General features: G+C 42.1%; 1 protein-coding gene across 1 annotated transcript in view; it reads left to right on the forward strand.

Annotated features, from left to right (window-relative positions):
* Nucleotides 1-5,864: 5,864 nt before the first annotated feature.
* LOC137418744 (tissue factor pathway inhibitor 2) overlaps nucleotides 5,865-26,407 on the forward strand; it is a 33,363-nt gene continuing 12,820 nt past the window's right edge. Inside the window, exons 1-3 of the mRNA XM_078786539.1 lie at nucleotides 5,865-6,180; nucleotides 10,098-10,295; nucleotides 19,956-20,138. Coding sequence (XP_078642665.1) covers nucleotides 6,102-6,180; nucleotides 10,098-10,295; nucleotides 19,956-20,138 — 460 coding nt within the window. The 5' untranslated portion in view covers nucleotides 5,865-6,101. The remainder of the gene's footprint in view (nucleotides 6,181-10,097; nucleotides 10,296-19,955; nucleotides 20,139-26,407) is intronic.

Consider the following 26,407-nt stretch of genomic DNA (forward strand, 5'->3'; position numbering starts at 1 on the left):
AAGGGTAGGGTAGGTGACAGGGGGGTGACGTACGGTAGGGACGAGCTTTCTCACTTCGGCCTCCGTACGCATTTCACCTTGCATTGCCTTATTGACGTGTACCCTTGTGACCTTACCCCTCGCTCAATTGTCTTTCTTTTGTCTCCCACATGACCTGTGCGCCATTGGGTGCCGAGGGGAGCGTGCGTGAGGTGGCCATTGTGCGCCCGAGATTCCCAGAACCAGCACGCATTGCGTTGATGTACCACTTTATGGACCGCTGTTCGGCGGCCAAGTACCACTTGATGGACCCCAGGTTCTGGGGCAGAGCACCTCTGTTGGAGACCGGCCATAGTGGCCAGGGAATCTTGCTTGCGGACCTCGGTAAGGTGGCACCTATGCCAAACAGGTGGACCACCCTTAGTTGGCCCCTGAGGCCCTAAATAATAATAAAAAACGAACACAAGTTGTGCTTTTTGTTATGTCCAAATAGGCCGCATGAAGCCAGAAGACGTCAGGAAGAACATCGGCCCAGCAGACAAGGAGAAGACCACCACCAGTTGTTTTGTTGTGTTTATTATGAACCATGGTGACTGCGCACCGAGTGGTGCTTTGTGGTGCTTTTGGGTGCTTTTGGGTGCTTTGGTGGTATTGGTACTGGTGCATCGATGCAATGCGTGCTGTCTCCTCCCTCCCAACAGGAATTTCTTTCTCTTGTTCCCTAAAAAGAAAAGAAAAAAACACACAGGTCCTGGGTTGCGTTGTAAATAAGAAATCACGTCATTGTAAATAATGCTCCCCACCGTAAATGTATAGTTTCAGAATAATTCCGTAATTCGGTTAGCTGTGGGCTTGAGTCTGTTAGACAGGATGCAATGCAATAGGGGGACATACTTATTTGTGTTTTAAAATTGTCACACTCAGGGTCAGGTTAATTGTAGAGGGAATTACACCTACATGTCACACTCAGTTAAGTCTAGTAGGCCCGAGGACGTGCCTGAAGAAAGGAGGGTGCAGTGTAACGATTTTGAGAAGTGTAACGGGTTTTGAGAAGTGTAACGGGTTTTGAGAAGTGTAACGGGTTTTGAGGAAGGGTAACGGATGTGAAGAGTATGGTTTTGGTATGGTAACATCCTGGTAATGTAAATAATGGTCGCAGCCGTCCTCCTAATTAATTTCATAGAACATACACGCAGGTCACGATATATCTTTTAAATAGTGTATTTCCTTATTCCATGTAGGCTAAGTATGTGTTTTCCACTAGATTGACTTTGCATTGTATCAAACAAAATAAGCGTAGGCCCTTCCAATTTCCCCAAAACCTCCCTTCCATTTGCCTTCCGCATTTTGGTCGGTTTTTCTCTTCAACCACCATTGGCCACGAGGTAAGGTTGGAGAAGAAAGGCGTGGCTCCACCTCGTCAGAAGAGGGCAGGAGTGAACCGGCCCTAACAGCCAATCAACACCGCGGTGAGTGACCCGGTAGGCGTGCCCTCGGAGCCGGCGGCTTAATTCCGCCGGAGGTGATAAAAGCGAATGTAAGGAACTGCTTTACGGAGAGGCCTTGAGAGATACGCTGGGGGATGACCTGGAAGAGGAGCGCAATCCACCGCAAGCCCTACCTACCTGCCTGCAATATCCCCTGTCGTTGGAGAGACGCGCTGAACGGAGGGAGACGGCTCCACCCCAGGAAGAGGAGCAGGTGTGCCGAGCCAGCGCGTGACGGCCGCGGATACGCGACGGAGGTTTTCCCGCCAAAACCGCGAGGGGTTGAAAGCTGCTGCCTCCGACCTTGCCTTCCTCTCAAGCAATCAACCTCGAGCCATTACCTGCCTGCAATATCCACCGTGTGAGTGTGAACGTCCTGTCCTACTCGTTTGTCTTGGGGATTAAGTAAATGAAATAGAATAAGTTAACAATGCACTGTGTGACTGCTCTTTTCCATCTATTGCTGTAAATAATATTGGTCGCTCTAAAATATTGCTTGTGTGTGTATAATAAATCTGTTCTTCCTCCAAACTCTGTCTTTCTTCTCTCTTCTTCTCTTTCGGTCGCTTTAGAGGTTTCCCAATTGAATATCTGTAGCGCGATTAGTCAACGTTCGGGTGGAATCGGGTTCTAATCGGGGAGTAACTGTTCGGACGCGGTTAAATACACCACCGCTCGGTAAAATAACATCCAAAAACCGTGTCCGTAACAATATTAATAATTACCAATTTTTTTTGGTTTGTAATATATTAATAATTACCAATATTTTGTTTTGGTTGCAATATATTACTAATTAACAATATTTTGTTTTGTCTGTAATATGTTCATAATTACCGAAATTTTGTTTTGTTTGCAATATATTACTAATTACCAATATTTTGTTTTGTTTGTAATATATTAATAATTACCAATATATTGTTTTGTTTGCAATATATTAATAACTAGCTGAATGCACCCGGCATTGCCTGGGGTCCTTTTGAATGAATTTTATCTTCCGTACATAGGTCTGACACAAGCCCAGTATCAGTTAGTGCTCAACGATTCCTTGTTCTTTCTTCTGTCCGGCCCTGCGAGAAAGAATTTTGAAAGCATGTGTTGCAATCAGTCAGATATTCCTATTAAGTGAATAAGTTGTGCTTCACGAGGATTTTGAAAGAAGAAGAAGATTTATTGCGAAATGGGCCCAGCCCGGCCGAGGCAGCCTCGACCGGCCTCTCCACCTAGCCTATAACCTTCCCAGGGCCCATACCGACATTTTTTCTTTCAGAGGTTTCCTCGTATCTTTCACCGTTCAGGAGATTAGCGCGTGCAGACAAACAAACAAACAAAAACTTTCTTTTACATATATATAGAAGAAGAAGAAGATTACCAATATTTTGTTTTGTTTGTAATATATTAATAATTACCAATATTTTGTTTTGTTTGCAATATATTAATAATTACCAATTTTATTTTGTTTGTAATATATTAATAATTACCAATATTTTGTTTTGTTTACAATATATTAGTAATTACCAATATTTTGTTTTCTTTGTAATATATTAATAATTACCAAATATTTTGTTTTGTTTACAATATATTACGAATTACCAATATTTTGTTTTGTTTGTAATATATTAATAATTACCAATACTTTGCTTTGTTTGCAATATATTGCTAATTACCAATATTTTGTTTTGTTTACAATATATTAATAATTACCAATATTTTGTTTTATTTGTAATATATTTATAATTACCAATATTTTCTTTTGTTTGCAATATATTACTAATTACCAACATTTTGTTTTGTTTGTAATATATTAATAATTACCGAATATTTTGTTTTGTTTCCAATATATTACTAATTCCAAATTTTTTGTTTTGTTTGTAACATATTAGTAATTACCAATATTTTGTTTTGTTTGTAATATGTTAATAATTACCAATTTTATTTTGTTTGTAATATATTAATAATTACCAATATTTTGTTTTCTTTACAATATGTTAGTAATTACCAATATTTTGTTTTCTTTGTAATATATTAATAATTACCAATTTTTTGTTTTGTTTACATTATATTACTTATTCCCAATTTTTTGTTTTGTTTGTAACATATTAATAATTACAAATACTTTGTTTTGTTTGTAATATATTAATAATTACCAATATTTTGTTTTGTTTGCAATATATTAATAATTACCAATATTTTGTTTTGTTTGTAATATATTACTAATTACCAATATTTTGTTTTGTTTGTAATCTATATAATAATAGCGTAAGGTCTCGACTTTGTTATCTATTTTACGCCGCACCCAGTGACCCGATGCCCACGGCACTAATGGATTTACGATCTACGAACCGTGCTCTTTGTTTATTACGTACAGACATACTCGAAAAATCTGAATTAGCCGACGTTGGGGCCCAACAGCATCCGATTAACTGCCGTTACGACGCCATCTTACGACGCCATCGCATTGGCGTCTGCTGGGCAAAGGCGAAGCAAGCCGTCCGCTGATTGGACAGGCGAAGGCGAAAGCAAGCCATCCACTGAGTGGACAATCCAGAGCATGCATTTGTGCCGGTGTCGGCGATCGTTGTTCATATACGCACTCTTCATTCTCATCTTTCTTCCTAACTCTTACTCGGACAAGCCAATCCCCTATGCCATCCATAATGGTACACTCTATCCATACACCACATCCTCCCTTCCGTGGATGTTCCACCGGTTTCGGCTAGTATATTAATAATTACCAATATTTTGTTTTGTTTGTAATATATTAATAATTACCAATATTTTGTTTTGTTTGCAATATATTAATAATTACCAATATTTTGTTTTGTTTGTAATATATAACTAATTACCAATATTTTGTTTTGTTTGTAATATATTAATAATTACCAATATTTTGTTTTCTTTGTAATATATTAATAATTACCAATATTTTGTTTTGTTTACAATATATTACTTATTCCCAAATTTTTGTTTTGTTTGTAACATTAATAATTACCAATATTTTGTATTGTTTGTAATATATTAATAATTACCAATATTTTGTATTGTTTGTAACATATTAATAATTACCAATATTTTGTTTTGTTTGTAATATATTAATAATTACCAATATTTTGTATTGTTTGTAATATATTAATAATTACCAATATTTTGTATTGTTTGTAACATATTAATAATTACCAATATTTTGTATTGTTTGTAATATATTAATAATTACCAATATTTTGTATTGTTTGTAACATATTAATGATTACCAATATTTTGTTTTGTTTGTAATATATAACTAATTACCAATATTTTGTTTTGTTTGTAATATATTAATAATTACCAATATTTTGTTTTCTTTGTAATATATTAATAATTACCAATATTTTGTTTTGTTTACAATATATTACTTATTCCCAAATTTTTGTTTTGTTTGTAATATATTAATAATTACCAATATTTTGTTTTGTTTGTAATATATTAATAATTACCAATATTTTGTATTGTTTGTAACATATTAATAATTACCAATATTTTGTTTTGTTTGTAACATATTAATAATTACCAATATTTTGTATTGTTTGTAATATATTAATAATTACCAATATTTTGTATTGTTTGTAATATATTAATAATTACCAATATTTTGTATTGTTTGTAACATATTAATAATTACCAATATTTTGTATTGTTTGTAATATATTAATAATTACCAATATTTTGTATTGTTTGTAACATATTAATAATTACCAATATTTTGTTTTGTTTGTAATATATTACTAATTACCAATATTTTGTTTTGTTTGTAATATATTACTAATTACCAATATTTTGTTTTGTTTGTAATATATTACTAATGACCAATATTTTGTTTTGTTTGTAATATATTACTAATTACTAATATTTTGTTTTGTTTGTAATATATTAATAATTACCAATATTTTGTTTTGTTTGCAATATATTACTAATTACCAATGTTTTGCATCTTAGAGGGCTTATCTCGCAGTTTCCCCACTATCCTTCAAATTTCCTTTCGTCATTTTTTTTGTTTTGACTGTCTCTTGTTTTATCACTGTCTACATTTTCCCAAATGGAATAGGTTTCACAAATGTGGTTTGGGGGGGATACTTGGTCTAACCGGTATTTATGAATAAGGTGGGTCAAGATGTTATTTTTGACCCACCCAAACCCCCACCCCATCCTCTCCGTATAACCTCGTTTCTAGTGATATGTTCACTCTCTTGGACGCCCGCACAGGAGGGTTCTTTGTCTGACAGCGTAATGGAAATCACACATGAAAATGTTCAGTATACCGAACAATCGGAATCGAAGAGGATGTACATATTCAGTGGGAGGTCGTAGGGAGTTGTTCTTGCCCCCAACTTTCCCAACAAGGACATCTAGCCCCCACCTTATTTTATTGTGTGTAAGTTAGGAGACCTGTTGAAGTTACCTCCAAAATAAACAACGCACTTCCATCCATCACAGGGTTTCAACTTGCAAACCAAAAAGTGAAATCAATCGTCACGCGGCCGTGGGCAGAGTGGATTTTGGGAACGTTCCTGGGCTGATGACGCGTTTCCGGCCGCTGTGTTGTGGACGGAGTTTGTTTTAAATCAGTTTCGCACAAAGCGGTGTCATTCAAGGACCGGTGCAATGGGCTGTCTGCGTGCACTACCCGCTCTGTGTCTCGTGTTATCGCTCGCATGGGAATCTCTGCTATCTCTTCAGTTCGGTAAGCAACTCGAAATACAAGTAAGAAAACCTTTCGCCGGGAGGGTAATAAGTAAACTTTATAAGTTTGTTTAAAACGAATGGCGTGCACGCACTATATGGTATGGCAGTGTCATTCTGGACTATCGTCTCACGCCATGTGTTAAGAAGCCAAGTCATCTACAAAGTACGTACATCCTTATTTTAACTTGCCGAGTGCAGGTTGATGAGAGTGAGCAGCTATAGGAGTTCAAACCACACCAGTCAATGAAGAAACACATGTATCTTTCACTCCTCGACAAGCCAGCTCTTATGGACGATACAACATTTGTTTGAAATATCTCCACCATAAAAACTGAACACGTGATTGTTGGTGATGCGATTTATTACCTCTGCCACCGAAGGTGAATAGAGGTTATGTTTTCACCCTTGTCTGTTATCATATGTCGGTCTATCTTGTTTGTTTGTTTGTATTAGTGAGCGAAATAACTCTCGAACACTTTCAGCTATCTTTGTCAAGCTTTACCAGAGGATTCCGAAGGAAAAAAGTGAGGCTGTCAATGTTATTTGACTATTTTTGTTAAAGGTCAAGGTCAAAGGTTTTCTCGATTTTTGTCATATACCTGTCAGGCTACCACCTAATGCCTTCTTGTTTGTCTGTCTGCTTGTTTGTCTGTGAACAGGATATCTCAAAAAGTTGTGGATGGATTCAGACGAAACTTGGTGGACAGCTTTGGTGTCACAAGGAAGAATTTATTCATTTTGATCCGGATTAGACAATTTTTAATTTTTTTAAGTGATTCATCACCATTGAGTGATAGTGCCAAAACATGTATATATCGCATGACATTTCAGAAAGTTGTGGATGGATTCAGACGAAACTTGGTGGACAGCTTGGGTGTCACATGTCACAAGGAAGAATTTATTCATTTTGAGTGAAGATCGGGATCCGGATTAGACAATTTTTTTTTAAAAAGTGATTCATCACCATTGAGTGATAGTGCCAAAACATGTATATATCGCATGCCATTTCAGAAAGTTGTGGATGGATTCAGACGAAACTTGGTGGACAGCTTGGGTGTCACATGTCACAAGGAAGAATTTATTCATTTTGAGTGAAGATCGGGATCCGGATTAGACAATTTTTTTTTAAAAAGTGATTCATCACCATTGAGTGATAGTGCCAAAACATGTATATATCGCATGCCATTTCAGAAAGTTGTGGATGGATTCAGACGAAACTTGGTGGACAGCTTGGGTGTCACAAGGAAGAATTTATTCATTTTGAGTGAAGATCGGGATCCGGATTAGACAATTTTTTTTTTTAAAGTGATTCATCACCATTGAGTGATAGTGCCAAAACATGTATATATCGCATGCCATTTCAGAAAGTTGTGGATGGATTCAGACGAAACTTGGTGGACAGCTTGGGTGTCACATGACACAAGGAAGAATTTATTCATTTTGAGTGAAGATCGGGATCCGGATTAGACAATTTTTAATTTTTTTAAGTGATTCATCACCATTGAGTGATAGTGCCAAAACATGTATATATCGCATGCCATTTCAGAAAGTTGTGGATGGATTCAGACGAAACTTGGTGGACAGCTTGGGTGTCACATGTCACAAGGAAGAATTTATTCATTTTGAGTGAAGATCGGGATCCGGATTAGACAATTTTTTTTTTTTTAAGTGATTCATCACCATTGAGTGATAGTGCCAAAACATGTATATATCGCATGCCATTTCAGAAAGTTGTGGATGGATTCAGACGAAACTTGGTGGACAGCTTGGGTGTCACATGTCACAAGGAAGAATTTATTCATTTTGAGTGAAGATCGGGATCCGGATTAGACAATTTTTTAAATTTTTTAAAGTGATTCATCACCATTGAGTGATAGTGCCAAAACATGTATATATCACATGACATTTAAAAAAGTTGTGGATGGATTCAGACGAAACTTGGTGGACAGCTTGGGTGTCACATGTCACAAGGAAGAATTTATTCATTTTGAGTGAAGATTGGGATCCGGATGAGACAATTTTTTTTTTTTTTAAGTGATTCATCACCATTGAGTGATAGTGCCAAAACATGTATATATCGCATGACATTTCAAAAAGTTGTGGACAGCTAGTGACAAAGTTAGGTGGATGAGTTCGGTCAGTGTCAAGAACAAGCCGATTCGATTTTGGTTCAGGTCCGGATGCAGATCCAATCTATCAGTGGGATACAAAATTTAAAATATTCAGCCTGGCCGAGGTTTGCGCTCCGCCGAGAGCCTTTCTAGTTTAACATGGGACACAGCTGAGGTGCAAACCTCTCACAGATAAATGCTGAATGATTACTTGTCCATTTCATTGAGACCTACCTAATCACATAATGCTGCATTCTGGTGAATGTTTCCATGAAGGGATCTAATATGGAAGTACCAATCTCAATACCAGGTATGCACACTTCTAGAAGCAATCACTGCATTGCACCGTCAGTCATCACATTGACCGTATGAACACTCGAATCTGAGCCTGGGGAATGGCATTCCATGCCGGAAACAGCTCCTCTCCCAACTCATTGACTCTCTGTGTGTTGTCTTCGCAAAGTTCACATGCAATGATTCATGATATCCCAGAGTCGTTCAATAGGATTTAAGTCTGGCAAGATGGCAAGCCATGGTGTCCTTGTTCGAATGGCCCTATGAGCAGGAGCATTATCGTGCATAAAGATGATTCCGAAACCATGTTTTTGAGGGTAGGCAACATATGTTGCTGTAATATCTCCTTAACGCATTTATCTGTCATCAGTTTGCCATGGATATCGATCAAGTTGTGTGAAAGGTTTCAACAATACCACCCCATCATTTTGAATGCAGAACCCTAACATCATGACACTTCTGCATCCAAAATTTCCGGCTTGCTAGAAGACCCAGACTGGGGCATATCACTCATTGCATCTTCTGTAGATCCTGCACGTCCATTATGCCTTTCAAGGAGAAACCTGGATTTTCAAGGAGGAAAATGGAAAATGATGGGCATGTGACCTGGTGGGGAACAATTCATGCATGACCTGGTGGAAAACGATGGGCATATTACCTCATGAGAGCAATGAGCAGGCAACCTGGCAAAGAACGATAAACGGGCAACCTGGCAAAGAACGATGAACAGGCAACCTGGCAAAGAACGATGAACAGGCAACCTGTCAAAGAACGATTAACAGGCAACCTGGCTGAGAATGATGCACACAATCTGCTGGACAATGTGTTAAATCTCAAAGTTAGTGGGTGCAATATGTAATGATAAAATCATGCGTACATCGCAATTTTATTAGCAGATTGCCCCCTTTTGCCTCACCCTTTGGTGATTCATGAATAATGCATTGTTTTGCTACTCAAATAATTGCCAAGACCTAATGATGGATAGTTTTTCTGAGTCGTCAATTAAAATTTTTATAAACTTTTAATTTTTGGGGGTTGTTTTTCAACGCATGTTAAGCATTGCAATTTTTTTGTCTGCTTTTTCTTTCCTTCCTACTCGCATATATGCTAACTTTCTACAGGTGTTTGTGAATTAAAAAGTAGAGTTCAAAATGTACTGTTGCGATATGCATTGTTTTACATTGGTAATGGACCACCATGTACCAGATCGCCTTATTTCTAGAAAGTTTTGCATTAGAAACATGCATGGAACAACGTTTTTTGTGAGCCACAGGTTTACTTCCTTGCCATGATTTTCATCACCATTCATCTAATTTGTCACCATCTGTAATCTTCGCCCCCCCCCCCCCCCCCCGGCAAACTATAATTCCTTTGAAGCCTCATGGAGGGATACAGCAAGAATGGGGCTCGGATTCACTGAATATTTACACTGGACTTTTGCAAACTTTTGTGAACGTGAAAAAGCAAACCTATGCACTTTTTAACAACTTGTGACTTTGTTTTCATGTAGAGGTTTACCCAGAACCACATCTTACACAAGTTTGCACCATGGACATGGACGAGGGCCCCTGTCGGGGAACCATTCCTCGCTACTACTACGATCGCTACACTCAGCGCTGCCGCGAGTTTGAGTTTGGCGGTTGTGAGGGAAATAAGAATAACTTTGAGAGCCTAAAATCATGCCGCATGGCATGTCGCCATATTCGCAGTGAGTCGCATTTATATTGTGTGTGTGTCACATTTATATTACATGGGGGCTTTTGCTTGGGGGTGATTGGATGCTGTACATATATACGAGTATTTAGTGGATAAACACCTGCCACACAATGTTTAATGTTTTGTTTTGTTTTGTTCGTTTTAAAGGTAATGGTAAATGGCCCAACACAGCTTGTGTTTCACATGTGTGAACGACTCGGGCCGAGTCGGGAGAGGAAAGGGGATAGTGTTGCGGTTTTGTGAAACAACTAAAATGTAATGCCAACCACCATACAGGTCCCTTAGAATAGTTATTTCATAGCAGATCATTGCACTCCCCCAGTACTTCGAGCCCCTTCCCCTTATTTCGGGTTAGTACGTCTTTATGCATTGGGGAGGGAAACGCAGGGATAATTAGCCCTTATTAGGGATAATTAACCAGGCAGATGCACCAGTATTGCATCCGCAGTTGTTGATTCAGGGTCTTGTAGGACAGAAGACAGACCAAAGACCATTGGGATATCCACCAATCAGGGCCTGAGGAATTTCAGGGGAGATTGAGAGGGCGGAGTGATGGACTCCACCAATCGGGAGCCCAGACAGCCTCAAACAGCAGCCCACCCCTTGCCAGGGCCCTGACCAAAGGCCTGGCGGCTGGCACACGTGTTTTTGCTCTCTTTTTTCCGGTTTCACCTAGCACGTGCCTGCATTATCCTCTTCGCTTTGGACTTTGCTCGATCTGCACGTATTCATTGTTCTCTGCTGACTGCTGGATTCCCTCTTCTTGCACGAGTGCACGACAATCACTTTACCTTGCATGAAATCATGATGTGCTTACTCCACGTGTCCCGACGCACTCGCTCTGCACGGTTTCCTGGCACTCGCTCTGCACAGTTCCCGACACACTCGCTCTGCACGATTCCCGACACACTCGCTCTGCACAGTTCCCGACACACTCGCTCTGCACAGTTCCCGACACACTCGCTCTGCACGGTTCCCGATGCACTCACTCTGCACATATCCCCAGCACTCACTCTGCACGTTTCCCGATACATTCACTCTGTACGTATCCCTGGCACTCACTCTGCACGGTTCCCGACACTTCTCACCTGCCTGTCCGTGCTGGGATCGCCATTACCTGTTCATGTTAGGGACTGCCATTTGCCAGCTGGTGTTCATTGGTGAGCTCAGGGCAAAAGGTTTCGCGGGGAGAGGCATCTGGAGCATCGTGGCCTTTGTGCTAACAGGTTTCGAACGTTCGTTTTCCCCTCCCTTCCCCCCTGAATGTGTGCTGGACCCATGTGGTGTTTATTTGTTGTAATCGCAATAAGGCAGAGGATAAGCTAAGTTCCTGCATCTCGTCCTTTTTCTTTCCTATTGAATAATTACACTGTAAATATTTGTATACTAGAACGCCACTCAGTAGAGCGCATACTCCCGCCGTGGGTCAAGTTGGAATAATACGTTTTGTTTAACATCCCCTCTCCCCAAAACAATAAATGAAAAAGAAAGTAGGCCCTAACTGTCAGAGAATTAATTTTGATATATCTCGGAATTAGAGGAGAAAAACATCATTTAAGAATAAGAATAAAAGCTTTAATGCAGTAAAACAGAAAATAAAATCCCCAAAAAATTCCTGGATCCGGAATAATATCCTGAGCTTCACCAAAAACTAATCAATTCTTCCTTATCCCAAGGGCAATCATCCCACCACCTTTCATCCAAATCCGTTCAGAACTTTTCCAGATATCTTGTTCACAAACACACGAACACACGAACATACGAACACATATGCACACGCGCACACACACACACACACACACACACACACACACACACACACACGGACGGACGGACGGACACGATCGAATGCATTACTCCTTGGTGGGAGTAATACATCAAATCGTTAAACGTTTCCTTTTCTCTCTGTCCGTGAATGTCTCTTCCTCCATTGATCCGCCATTGCTCGCACCCAGAATAACGATCGGCCGTAACAGCATCAGCATTACCCCGGCAGTTGCCAACAGTTGCTCGGCCGTCTAAATTTGGTACACCGCCGGAGGGTACGGTACGTTTTCAGAATCATTGGAATCTCCCACATGAAGCAAACTCCGAGGGCCTTTCACTCACTCACCGCAGGCAGGTTGGTGGTCTTTCTGTCTGCTACCGACTCCTCTCCGGCCTAGCTCCTCCAGCTCTATCTGTGCTCTGTCCCCCAAATATTCCTGCAGGTCGCACAAGATCTGCCAGTAACCCTCTTATGGTTAAACTGCCAAAGTCTAGGCTCTCTGCTCACCTTCACTCTTTCATTCCCCTTTTCTCCTGCCTCTGGAACAAACTCCCCCACTCCCTTCAATCACACTCCTCCCTCCAGGTCTTTAAAACAGCTGTTCACCACCATCTCTTATCTTCCCCCATCCAAAACCTTGATCTCTTCTACCCCCGTTAATTCACCCAAGATCCACTTTTTTTTGAAATCCCGACTTCTTTCTTTCCTGGAATTTTCTAGCAGTGTCCATGTGTTTGATACCTTTCCCACCACTCCCCCTCCCCCGCCTTCCCATGCCTCCTCCCCCCAAGCCCCCTCCCTCCCACGGATCTTCCGTTGTCCCTGTTCTCTGCTGTTGTACTTGTGTGCTTCCTCTCTCTCTCCCCATCTTTCATGTTTTATGTGTCGGTTTTTTTTTTTGGGATTGATGTTAGCTCTTACACGAGCCTCGATCTTGTATCCAATATATATATATATATATATATATATATATATATATATATATATTATATATATATATATATATATATATATATATATATATATATATATATATATATATATATATAGTATGTATGTATGTATGTATGTATGTATGTATGTATGTATGTACGACTGTATGTATGTATGTATGTATGTATGTATGTACGACTGTATGTATGTATGTATGTATGTATGTATGTATGTATGTATGTATGTATGTATGAACCTTACAAAATAAAAAACGGCTTAGCCAATCTCCATAAGATTTTGCATGCATGCTCAAAGTGCCTAGCATCAGGACATGGCTGCCAAATACCGCTCCCCCATCCACATGTGAAAGTAGGAAAACAACTTGAAATTTTCACCTGAATGTGTGGAATACTGTAAGTGGTTAACCACTGATCCCTGCTTGAGTGAGGGGGTATTGACACAATATTTTGCTCCAAAAAGGAGTGAGTATTACCAGTTCAGACAAATATCTAGCATAATAGTAAAACAATGCTTACTATTTGTTGAAAGGAATGTTCATCTTAACCATAGTCCACTATAAAACGATTTTTTTTTTAAATAAAGTTATATTGTGCAAAAGGGATATATTTCTTACATATGCACTGTGTGTTGTGGAGGGGGTAGGGGGTAGCAGAGATGAATTGGGTAAATTGAAAGTTAGGAAAGGAAGAGAAGGAAAGATGCTAGGAGAGGAATTAGTGCAGAGGAGTGTGAGAGAAAGTAGGATAATGGGCACGGAATTACTTATGGACGAAACATGGCCGAGGAATTCCTTGTGTTAAAGATTGTCGTATTGCATATGTATTAAATAGAATAGTAGAGGACCACATTATTTGTAACAGACAGTCTGTTGTTTGTTTATTTTCTTTTATCAGTACGAGAGAAGACTGCACTTTAAATGCAAGAAGGCGGATGTGTCTAATAATCAAATTCAGTTCTCTTTTTAAACCAACAATCCAATCATTACACAAGAAAATTGTGGCTTCTCTATTAGTACCACCAGTGTATGCTCAAAACATGATTTATGTCCTCTTTGGCTATTTTCATCTCCTCTTCTATTGTACTATACCACTTGGGTATAAGGCAGTGTATGTAGGAAGTGGGTCTGTACATGATTGGACTTTGTTCCGTTTTCTCATTGTGCTACATTTCCCCAGCTGCTCCATCTTGGTCAGCTTTCTGGCTCCTTCTCTTCCGCTTCATGTTTTCGACTTTCTGCTTTTTAATCGGGCAAAATAGGATCATGAATACCAAAATAGGAATTGTGCATACTACCATAAATAAAAGTTTATCATATTCAGTGGCATAATGGTTAGAGTATCTGCTGAGTCTGGGAAGTCGGTGGTTCAAAGCTTGACCGAGTCATACCAAATACTTTAAAAATGGTAAGTGCTGCTTCCTTGCTTGACACTCAACATTTAAAAGGATAGAGCACGAACAAACAACCATAGGTTGGCAACCATTGTGCAGGCTTCTTCTTTTTTTTCTTTTTTATGTATACTGAATCGAGGCTCGTGAAAGAGCTAACATTTACTTCACAAACAAATCAACCAGACAAACAAAATATATAACAAGAGGGAGCGGAAAACAAGATGGGGAGAGAAGGGGAAGCACACAAACACAACATTTGAGAGCAGGGAGATGTGTGGAAGGGAGAGGGCTTGGGGGGAGGAGGCGTGGGAAGGGGGGGGGGGAGGGAGAAGTATAAAACACAAGGACACCAAGGACTTCCAGGACAGAAGTTGGTATTTCAAAAAAGTGGAATTGGGGTGAAATTAGCAGGGGTAGAAAAGATCAAGGTTTTGGATGGGGGAAGAAAGAGATGGTGGTGAACAGCTGTTTTAAAGACCTGGAGGGTGGAGTGGGATTGAAGAGAGTGAGGGAGTTTGTTCCAGAGGCGGGAGAAAAGAGAAATGAAGGAGTGAAGGTGAGCAGAGAGTCTTGATTTTGGCAGTTTGACCATAAGAGGGTTGCAGGCAGATCTTGTGCGACCTGTAGGAATATTTGCGGGACAGAGCCCAGAGAGAGCTGGGGGGGCAAGGCCAGAGAGGAGTCGGTAGAAGACGGAAAGACCACCAACCTGCCTGCGGTGAGTGAGTGAGAGGCCCTTGGAGTTAGCTTCATCGTGGGAGATTCCAATGATTCTGAATGCTTTGGTTTCAACAGCGTGAAGACGAGCTAGGTGTGAGGCAGGAGCACCAGCCCAGAGGGGAGAGCAGTATTCCATTGAGCTGAGGAAAGGTCTTAATGGCTTCCTCCTGCATTGAAGTTCCTTGAAAGAGAACTCATATCAATAGTTTATAGATATGAAAAGGACCGATGGTCAAAAGGAAACAAAAGAAGTGTTCAGGTGCTGACTTCATAATCCACTCACACATGTCATAGCTGTTTTCATTCTCACCAAAAGATAAAACTTCATGACCCTCAAAAGAGTAACCATTGGATATAACACTAGCTGGGGTACTCGGCTGAGTAAAGAACTCTCGTACTAATGTTGCCTTTCTCCTTCCAGTTACTCTCCCCCCCTTTCCCCTCCCCCCCCCCCAAAAAGATTTGAGAAATTGTAAAAAAAATCATATGCCTGACTGTCCACTTGTAATGTTGACCATATCATCGTAACCAAACATTTTTAGTCTTTCCTTGGTGAAACGTGTTGACTTTCTCTTCTTTTCCTCCTTCCCCTTATAAGGGGTGAGGTCCAACGGTACCAAGCTTCTGCCCTGCCTTGGCCACAATACTCCTCGATCCCCCTCTGTCCTCAGTCAACTCTGTCCACTCTCCACCCACGTTCCCAACCCCCCACCTAACTGATATCCCTATCCACACAATCCTCCCATCTCAACCGCAGTCTACCTCTTTTCCTACTACCTTGTTCCTTCAACCTATCCGCTCTATTTGCCATTCTCTCTTCCCCTATCCGCACCAAGTGTCCAGCCCATCTCAGCCGGCATTTCACCAATCTCCCCGTCAAGCTCATCTGCACACCAATCTCCTCCCTGAGTTAATCTGTTCTCTTTCTATCCACCCTCTTCACTCCCGCAATCCTCCTGAAACAGTTGTTCTCGCAAACCTACAGCCTCTGTTCTTGTCTCTGTCAGTGCCACTATCTCCAGACCCTAAATGTAAGCCGGAGTTATACAAGACATCAGAACCTTTTCTTTCAATCTCCTTGAAATATTTCTGTCTGCCACTACTCCCTCCACCTTCCTCCATGCATTCACACCCACCTGAATCCTCTGCATCTCTGCCTCTGATTTACCATCCCCAGTCACTGTTCCACCCACCTATTTCCTTGTCTGATCTCCTTCCCCTCCAACCTGATATTCATTTATTTTCCCTGCTGCCCAACCCACATCAGTCCATCTTCTTCATCCTCATTTTCAGCCTATGTTTCTCAAATGCCTTCTTCCACTCCCCCAGTACTTGCTGAATTTCCCGCCCACTCTCCACAACAACCAGATTGTCCGCATACAATATCCTCCAAAGAATAACTTTTATGTTTACCTTCCTGTTTACTTGCTCCATCACCATGGTAAACTGAGAGCTCTTCCCTGCCTCAAACAGATGTTCACACTGAACTCCTCCGACATCCCAGGACCAACCAAAACTGTTCCCTTCATTCCCTTGTACATCCCTTCCACCAACCTAACTTCTGCTTAAGGTACTCCCATCCATCTCAGTGTCACCATCACCATCTCTCTCAGGACAGTGTTGTAGGCCTGCTCCAGGTCCACAAATCCCAACGCCATTTCACCTTGCATTTGCAACCTGTTGTCCACCAGGTGTCTCAATGCGAACATCCCATTTGTCATTCCCCTACCCTTTCTAAACCCCTGCTGCTCTTCACAGATCTCCGACTCCACACTCTTCCATATCCTCCCATCCAGAATCCTCTCTAACACCTTCATGACATGACAAAGATGTGTAATGCCGCTGTATTTCCCCGGGTCTTGAACATCCCCCTTCCCCTTCCAAATCGGCACAATTAACAGCGACCTCCAATCCTTCAGAATTGAACCATCTCTCATACATACATTCAACAGCCTCTTCGTCGAACCGATTCTGACTTCTCCCACTGCAATTATCATCCCTGCACACACCTCATCAATGCCTGGCACTCTTCCCTTTTTCATAGTCTTCAATGCCCTCTGCACTTCCACTTCTGTGATTTCCACCAACTTCACTTTCCTCTCCACACAACTCGGGAGCTCCAGCTCGCGGTTTCTTCTTTCCCAGTTCAACAGCTCTTTGAAATAGACGTCCCACACCAATTAATAGTACATCTTTCACCCACCATCCTCTTCCAACTTGTTGTACACTTCCTCTTCCATATCAGTCCTTGCCTTATCCACAGCTCTCCTTGCTACTTTCTTCTTCTGCCCATCCAAGGGCAGCAACCCTGCATCCGGCTGCCTCCCTCTATCCTTGATCTTCTCGATCCTTTTCCAAACCTCCTACTTTTTCTCCCTCTCAACCACAGTCCTTTCCATTTGTGGCCCAAAAACTGACATAACACACACCATTTGCCTCTGTATCACCACCCATGCCTTAACTCTCTGCCCTTCCCATCTTTCCACTCTGACCACCTGCTTGCTCATCTATTCCAATACTAATATTCCCACACCATTACTCCTTCCATCCCCACCTGCCTACAACAGCTTATATCCTCCTACCAACCTCCTCACCCTGTCTCTTTTCCTTCTGATCTCCTGCACACACAACACTTCCAACCTCCTTCTCTGCATCATCTCCACCACCTCAACCCTTCTCTCCCCCCCATCCTCCCCCCATTGATCACACATGCAAACTACATAGCCTGTCCTCGCTTTCGAACTGCTGCCCACCTGGCAGAGCCAGCACCATCTTGAATAATTTTGGACTCTAAGGTCATCAATCTGCCCTGGCTGACCTGCTGGATCTACTACCCGAGCCTGTTATCCTAACCTTGTGTGCATGCTCGCACACACACCTCTCCTTCTCCACTCGTTCCTCCCCTCCTCCCTGCCCACCCTTCTCCCTCCACACTCGACTCCTCTCCCCCACCCTCGAAGCACTCATCCCTACCTGCACCCTACTCACTACTTCCCTGTTCTCTTCCTCCCCCACTTCTCCCCTCCCCTTCCTTATGTCCCACTCTCCTTATTACCTTAAAGTTGTGGTTATTCAGCTTACAACAATTAAATGCTTATCAGAAAAATAACTCGGTTCAAAACCACAGCGGCACGTTGTAATGAAATGAAGCTCTCCCACAACGGCCCATTCATTGTAATGAAACGAAGCTCTCACAATGCAACGTTGTTATGAAACCAAGCCATTGCGGCCCTCCCCTCTCCTCTCTAACCCTCCTCTCTCTCCCCCGTACTCTACCCCTTTCCCCTCTCCTAATATTCCTGTCTGCAACGAGACCTTGCGTTGATCAGCAATTCCGGGTACCTATGCTAGTTAGATAATATATCACTAGCTGGGGTACTCGGTGTTGCCTATTGCTGTTCTAATCCTGTTTGGCATTTTGAAGAAATAAAATTTTGATAATTTTATTCCTATATTGTGTAGGGACCTAAAACATTTCCCTACACCTACTAAGGAATGGTGTCCGGGATCATTTACTATTACCTTTCACATAGCTACAAAGGCTTAGGCATTACAAAGCGGTTTTAAAAAATCCCCAAAAAATTTAACGATGTTTTTCAAAAATTTCAAGATAATATTTTTTGCTTGAAATACTCCCCGGCACCTACTGATGAACCTCGGAAAGTTTGACCAAGATCAATTCAGCCATCTCTGAGAAAAATGGTGACACACATCCACACGCACACTCACAACCCTAACAACCCTAACAACCCTAACCCTACCCTAACCCTAACCCTAACCCTAACCCTAACCCTAACAACCCTAACCCTAACCCTAACCCTAACCCTAACCCTAACAACCCTAACCCTAACCCTAACCCTAACCCTAACCCTAACCCTAACAACCCTAACCCTAACCCTAACCCTAACACATCTCTCTTATAGTTATAGATTTGTATTTGTCATTTGTTGGAAATATTTGTTTTTGCATCGTCTTTACACGACCAAGGAAAAAGGATTAATTGAATGAACAATATACTTTCGATGAGAGAAAATTGATATTGGTTGCTGTTGTTGCTTTTCAACGATAGGAAAAAAAACCATTATGTCGCAGCACAAATTCAGCCCATTTGCACACAATTAAGATCTCTCAATTAAGCACAATATTGTTCAACCCATAAACTATGAGTCCGACCTTGCTCCTGTACTTTCCACTTAAAAAAAATAAAGAAACATCATCAGTATTTGCAATCTCAGTTCAAGACCTTCCACTGAGTTACTTTTATTCAATCTAGACTTTGTAGCACTGCTTGAATGAATGAATGAATGATCGTTTTAAGGCCATTTTTCCCCGCTAGAGCAGGGGTTATCCTACTTTGTAACACCGCTTATATGTGAATATCTGCCTTTATGATTTAAAAAATAATTAATTAAACCACACCAACACGAAGACTGCTGCTAACTGAAGTGATCGAAACCAGAGCGTTCAATCCCCTGCAAAAACAGGAAAATTGGTGAAAGGTTCAACCAACGAGCCATTTATAATAATACGTTTTTTGCGGCTGTCCTTTTTGTTTCAAACCCATCTTGTGTGTGGTACGAGTGGTTGCTTGAGAGGACGTATCTTCTCATCAAGACACATAAAACATTTTTCAATGATCAAATGCCTTCATAGTTCAGGATTTTTCAAATAAGTTACTTGGGATTTAAATAGCATGGGAAAGTTACAATTTTCCCAGAAGCAGCCCTCAGTCCATGAAACCACCGTCCATATTACAGGAAGTAGGAAGAGCAAACCATTTTGTGATATATACATGTACCTGATGTTTTTGCTGCTTTCCAGGGGTTCCCAAGGTGTGCCGGCACAAAGCGGAGACTGGATTCTGTCGTGCTTCACTCCAGCACTACTTCTACAACTTGTCTTCTGGTCTCTGTGAAGGCTTTGTATATGGTGGTTGTGGTGGAAACCGCAACCGGTTTCACAACATGAAAGCCTGCATTCATCGCTGTAATGATCCCCACAAAGGTTATAATTTTTGCGTTATTTTTTAAAGCAAATCCAGTTGAGGTTATATAGTGCATTTGTATATCAATTATGTGGTTCTTCTTTCAATTGTATTTCAATTTAATCATCAATTGTTTCATTACTTTTATTTCCATACACACAACCACCACGCCCTCCCCCACTGCCCCACTCCCCCCCAACCCTCCTACACACACATACGTGTATAAAAAACAACAACAAAAAAACGAAGTTAAAAAATCCTTTTTATTTTTAACATGCTGGTGATGTCCCTGAGCCTGCCACACTTTTCTCATCTCCATTCCTCCCGAAATCCCCCCAATGACTTTAAGTCGTTAGCTTGATGGAAATACGAGTATGTAAACTGGTTTTGCTGTTGCGCCGCAGACATGACGGAACAAAGGCCTCCAACCACGTCACATTTCATTGATATCCAGTGCCTTCAGAAAGTATTCACACCCCTTCACTTTTTCATATTTGTTGTGTTATAGCTTGAATTTAAAATGGATTAATTCGAGAGTTTTTTCACTTAACCACACATAACATCCCATTATGTCAAAGTGGCTTTTTTTTCCAGAAATTTTTACAAAAGAATTGAACATGAAGACAATAAATATCTAATTTACATAAGTAAATATGTGGCATCCTCTCTCAGTCGTAGCAGATAACCACAAGATGTAGCCATCTCTGTTGTTTCATAACAGTTCTCCCGAAAATATTCCGAACACAAAATCAAACATTTTTTAGGCCCGATGCACACTTTGTACAAACCTTGTCCAATTTCTGGCATCAATTGGATATTTCGGCCATTGGTGGAGCATGAAACCATCTCGGATTGTATTACTACAACCACCAACGACGCATCGACCAGGCATAATTGCAGATATTCGAAAATTATTCGCCGTTTGAGTTAAATCTCCTCCCGTTTCGCCGTATTCGCCGTTTGAGTTCAGTTAAATTCGCCTCATACCTCCACCTCCCCCAACCTTCTACTTTCCTCTGCCCCCCTCAAACAACCCCTCACTGTGCCTCATCCCATCACCATCAAACCTTTCATCCTCCTCATCCTTCCCTTTCTTGTAACTCTTGTGTAATCTCCGACACACAATCAACTGCTCTCTCTACCTCGCCCTCTCATCCTTCATCTGACCCTACCCCCCCCCCCCCCCTCTGTCCTGCAGCCGATGCTCCCCCTTCCTCTTCATTAACGGTATGGACCTCAAACATCCGGGGCCTTCGCTCAAACCTGACTGATCTCTCCATACAGGTTGCTTCTGACAATCCAGACTTGATCTGCTTAACAAAAACTTTCCTCCTTCAACATGTCTCTGATTCCTGAATATCTCTTCCTGGTTACTCCTTCCTCCGGTATGATAGACCTGAGCCTCGTCCTGGTGGTGGGGTTGCTATCTTTATCAAAAACTCTCTTCCTCACTCTCCTTGCACTGCCCTCTCTCCACCTCACCCCCAAGAATACCTCTGGCTACGGCTTCCTCTCCGCTCCCACCTTTTGTTCACATGTGTTCTGTACCGTCATCCAAACAGTGATGACTCCATTTACATTTCGCTGTCTGACAACATGGACCAACTTCTATCCACTCATCCCAACTCTCTCTTCCTCATATGTGGCGACTTCAACTGTCATAATGCCAGCTGGCTGGGTGTGGGTACCCTCTCACCAGTCATGGCACCTCAGCAAAGGACTTCTGCGACTCATTGGGACTGACACAATCTGTCAATTTCCCGACCCGGATCTCAGTCAATGGAGTATCTTCTCTTCTAGACTTGGTTATGACAAACTTCCCTGCAAATGTCTGCTGCTCTTCTTCTGCTCCAATCGGTTCTTCTGATCATGTGCTTGTTAAAGTGGACATCTGTCTGGCCATTCTCAGAGAGCCTCCTCAGGTCTTTAAAACAGCTGTTCACCACCATCTCTTATCTTCCCCCATCCAAAACCTTGATCTTTTCTACCCCCGCTAATTCACCCCAGATCCACTTTTTTTTGAAATTCCAACTTCTTTCCTGGAAGTCCTTGCAGTGTCCATATGTTTTATACCTCTCCCCCTCCCCCCCAAGCCCTCCCCCCCAAGCCCTCTCCCTCCCACAGATCGCTCGATGTCCCTGCTCTCAAATGTTGTGTTTGTGTCCTTCCCCCTCTCTCCCCATCTTGTCTACCACTCCCCTTATTATATGTTTTATGTGACAGTTTGATTTTTTTGTGTGATTAATGTTAGCTCTTTCACGAGCCCCGATCTTGTATACAAAAAATATACATATATGTATCGTTCCTTGATGTTATCCTTAGAAAATACGGAAGTGGCTGTCGCTTTCACTTGGTGACGTCACTGCTAATCATGAAAAAGATTTCGACTTTTAATTGTAGAGTATCAAGGGATAGATTAGCATTGAGATGGTCTGAGCATTTGGGTTCCCCTTTAATGATACTGCTAGCATGTGGGAAAAAGTTTTTTGTGGTCAGACAAGACAGACATTGAAGTTTTTGATCTAAATTTAAAGCTCTACGTCTGGCGCAAGCCCAACACTGCACATCACCATGTCAACAACATCCCTACTGTCAAGCAGGGTGGTGGCAGCATCATGTTATGGGGCTGATTTTAATCAGCAGGGACTGGCAAACTTGTCAGGATAGAAGGTACAATGGATGGTGCAAAGTACAGGAGAATCCTTGATGAAAACCAGCTTGAGTCTGCCATGAATCTTAAACTGGGTTGGAGATTCACATTTCTGTGAGGCAATGGTCTGATGCACAAAGCCCATTGTCCCATTCAAAGTTCTGTCTTGAACCCAATTGAAAATTTAAGGTGAGACTTGAAGATTGCATTCCATCGATGATCCCCATCAAACTTGGCAGAACTGGAGCCATTGTTACGTGAAGAATGGGCAAATATTTCACCATCTCACAGTGTAAAGCTGGTAGAGACCTACGTAAAAAGAATCTTAACAGTCATTGCTACAAAATGTGCTTCATCAAGTACCGTACTGACCGAAGGGGATGGATACTTTTGCAACCAGTGGATTTTGAATTTGTACATATTTTTGTTGGTATTCCTGACATGTAACCTTCTTCAACTATATCAGGTGTTGAGTATGATCTCTTCAGTTATTAATTTAAAAGTTCATTTGGAAAACTTGTTTCTGCAAAATTCGTAATTCATCTAAATGTGGTATTATTGGAAGGGGGTGAATACTTTTGTAGGCCACTGTGTATATATATATATATATATATATATATATATATATATATATATATATATATATATATATATATATATATATATATATATATATAGCAGAAGTACCCGGCATTGCCGGGAGGGGGAAGGGGAGGGTAGGGGAACGGGTGGGAGGGGAGGAGAGGGGGGGAGGGGAGGAGAGGGGTGGAGGGGAGAAGAGGGGGGAGGGGGAGGGGGAAGGGAGGAGGAAAGGGAGGGGGGAGGGTAGGGGGAGAGGGAGGGGAGGGGGAGGGGAGGGCGATGGGAGGGGGAGGGGGAAGGGGAAGGGAAATGGGGGGAGGAGAGGGGGGAGGGGAGAAGAGGGGGGGGAGAAGATGGGGGGGGGGAAGAGGGGGGGGAGAAGAGGGGGGAGGGGAGGGGGGGAGAAGAGGGGGGAGGGGAGGGGGAGGGGGAGGGGAATGGGGGAGGGGAAGGAGGAAGGGGGAAAAGGGAGGGGGAGGGGGAAAAGGGAGGGGTACGGGGGAGGGGGAAAGGGAGGGGGAGGGGGAAAGGGAGGGGGAGGGGGAAAAGGGAGGGGGAGGGGGAAAAGGGAGGGGGAGGGGGAGAGGGGAGTAGGGGATGGGGTAGGGTGGAGGGGGAGGGGAGGATGGAGGGGGAAGGGGGAGGGAAGGGGAGGGCCAGTCAACAATGACGTTGCAGTTCTCATGGTCGGAGAGCAGCACAACAATCGCGACATCGTCCTGCATCTTCGCAACAGCACGAAGCGGATTTGGAGACTCACCGATCCTGTGACGCCCTCCAGTACCGGCGTTGCCGGGCGGGGGAAGGGAGACCCGTACATTCCCAACCCGTACATTCGCCCTCTCGACTCAAGCTCACTCGGACAAAAGCCTCGCACAAATTACACCGTGAAGGCCAAATGGCCATGTCTATGCCACAAATCAAGTACGTGAGGGAGTCGGCCGCACTGAAATGAAAATATATAGAACGCTCATACTCCGTGAAAAGTGAAGCCGCCGTGTCACCATCTTGGTTAGCACGACTCGACCAACTCGCTTCGTGGCGGCGTGGATGGAACATCACGTGATCGCTCTGAGCGAATCAGCGCGCTGCTCTGCCACCGGTCAGATTCCGTGTATAATATTCCTCGCTGAAATGCGCTGAGGTAAAAATATGGTAAAAATATATTATGAAATAATTTTTTTTTTAGGTAGGCCATGTTCTTCCCAGGCTCAATGGCCATGTCTATGCCAAATATCAAGCACGTGAGCCTCTCCGTTTAGGAGTCTATCGGTAACATTACACACACACACACACACACACAAACTGTGTTATATATATATATATATACAGTCACGTGAAAAAGTAAGTACACCCCATGCAAAGTATTGACGTTTTCAACATACATCAACATATTGCTATTTGATCTTCATTTCAACAATATCGACAGATAAAGGTGATATAATATAACAAATATCATGAAACATTTACATTTTGTAGTTCATTGTATAATTTAAATTAACATAAATGCAAATTTCGCATGTGGAAAAAGTAAGTACACCCCTACATTTATCACTACTTCAAACGCCTAAAATTAGAATCGGGTGCACCAGCTCAGGTGCAGATGATTAGAACATCATTAGAGAGGATCTTGGAGGAACCTGTCTTATTTACACCTCAGACATTTAGTTTGGTTTGCTCTTTGTTGTTGAAGTGTGCGGCGTCACCATGCCTCGATCAAAAGAGCTCTCTGAGGCCTTCAGAAAGAAGGTTATAGATGCCTACGAGTCTGGCAAGGGATTAAAAAAGATCTGCAAACAATTTGAAATCAATCATCCGACTGTCCAGAAGATCATCTCCAAGTGGAGAAGATTCCAAACAACTGCCAACTTGTTCAGGCCAGGCCACCCCAGCAAGTTCAGCCCGAGAGCAGACCGCAAGATGCTGAAAGAAGTCTCTAAGAACCCCAGAATGTCATCACGGGACCTACAGGTAGCTCTTGCCACTGTTGATGTCAAAGTGCACGAGTCTACCATTAGAAAGAGGCTGCACAAATTTTATCTACATGGGAGGTGTGCCAGGGGGAAACCTTTGCTGTCCAGAAAGAACATCAGGGCAAGACTAAACTTTGCCAATGAACACCTAGGCAAAGACCAGCACTTCTGGAACAATGTGCTCTGGACAGATGAGTCAAAGGTAGAGCTCTTTGGCCACAGTACCAGAAGACATGTTTGGCGAAAACCAAAGACAGCATTTGACCACAAGAACCTGATACCAACTGTAAAGCATGGTGGTGGAAATATTATGGTTTGGGGCAGCTTGGCTGCATCAGGGCCTGGGCAGCTCACCATCATAGAATCCACTATGAATTCTTCATTGTACCAGAGGGTGCTTGAGGATAATGTGAGGCCAACTGTCGGAAAGTTGAAGCTCAACCGAAGGTGGACCTTGCAACATGACAATGACCCTAAACACACCAGTAAATCCACCAAGGAATGGCTGAAAAGAAAGAAATGGAGGGTTCTAGAATGGCCAAGTCAAAGCCCGGATCTAAATCCCATCGAGATGTTGTGGGGGGATTTGAAACGAGCTGTGCATGCAAGAAACCCCTCAAACATCGCACAGCTGAAAGAGTTCTGCATGGAGGAGTGGGAAAAAATTTCTCCCAGTCGATGTCAGAGACTGGTAGACAGTTATAGGAAACGCCTACTTGAGGTTGTTTCTGCCAAAGGGGGCAATACCACCGATTAGAGCCAAGGGTGTACTTACTTTTTCCACATGCGAAATTTGCATTGATGTTTATTTAAATGATACAATGGACAACAAATGTAAATGTTTCATGATATTTGTTATATTATATCACCATTATCTATCAATATTGTTGAAATGAAGATCAAATAACTATGTTGAAATATGTTGAAAAAGTAAAAACTTTACATGGGGTGTACTTACTTTTTCACGTGACTGTGTATATATTGTTACGGACACGACTTAGATGTTATGATGGGCCGAGCGGAATGGCCGCCGTGTTCGCACAGTTTACCCGATTACACTCGAACGTTGGCCGAATCGCGCTAT

This window comes from Myxine glutinosa, chromosome 1, assembly GCF_964187855.1.
Source record: "Myxine glutinosa chromosome 1, kmMyxGlut1.1, whole genome shotgun sequence".
In the NCBI taxonomy this organism is placed as follows: Eukaryota; Metazoa; Chordata; class Myxini; order Myxiniformes; family Myxinidae; genus Myxine; species Myxine glutinosa.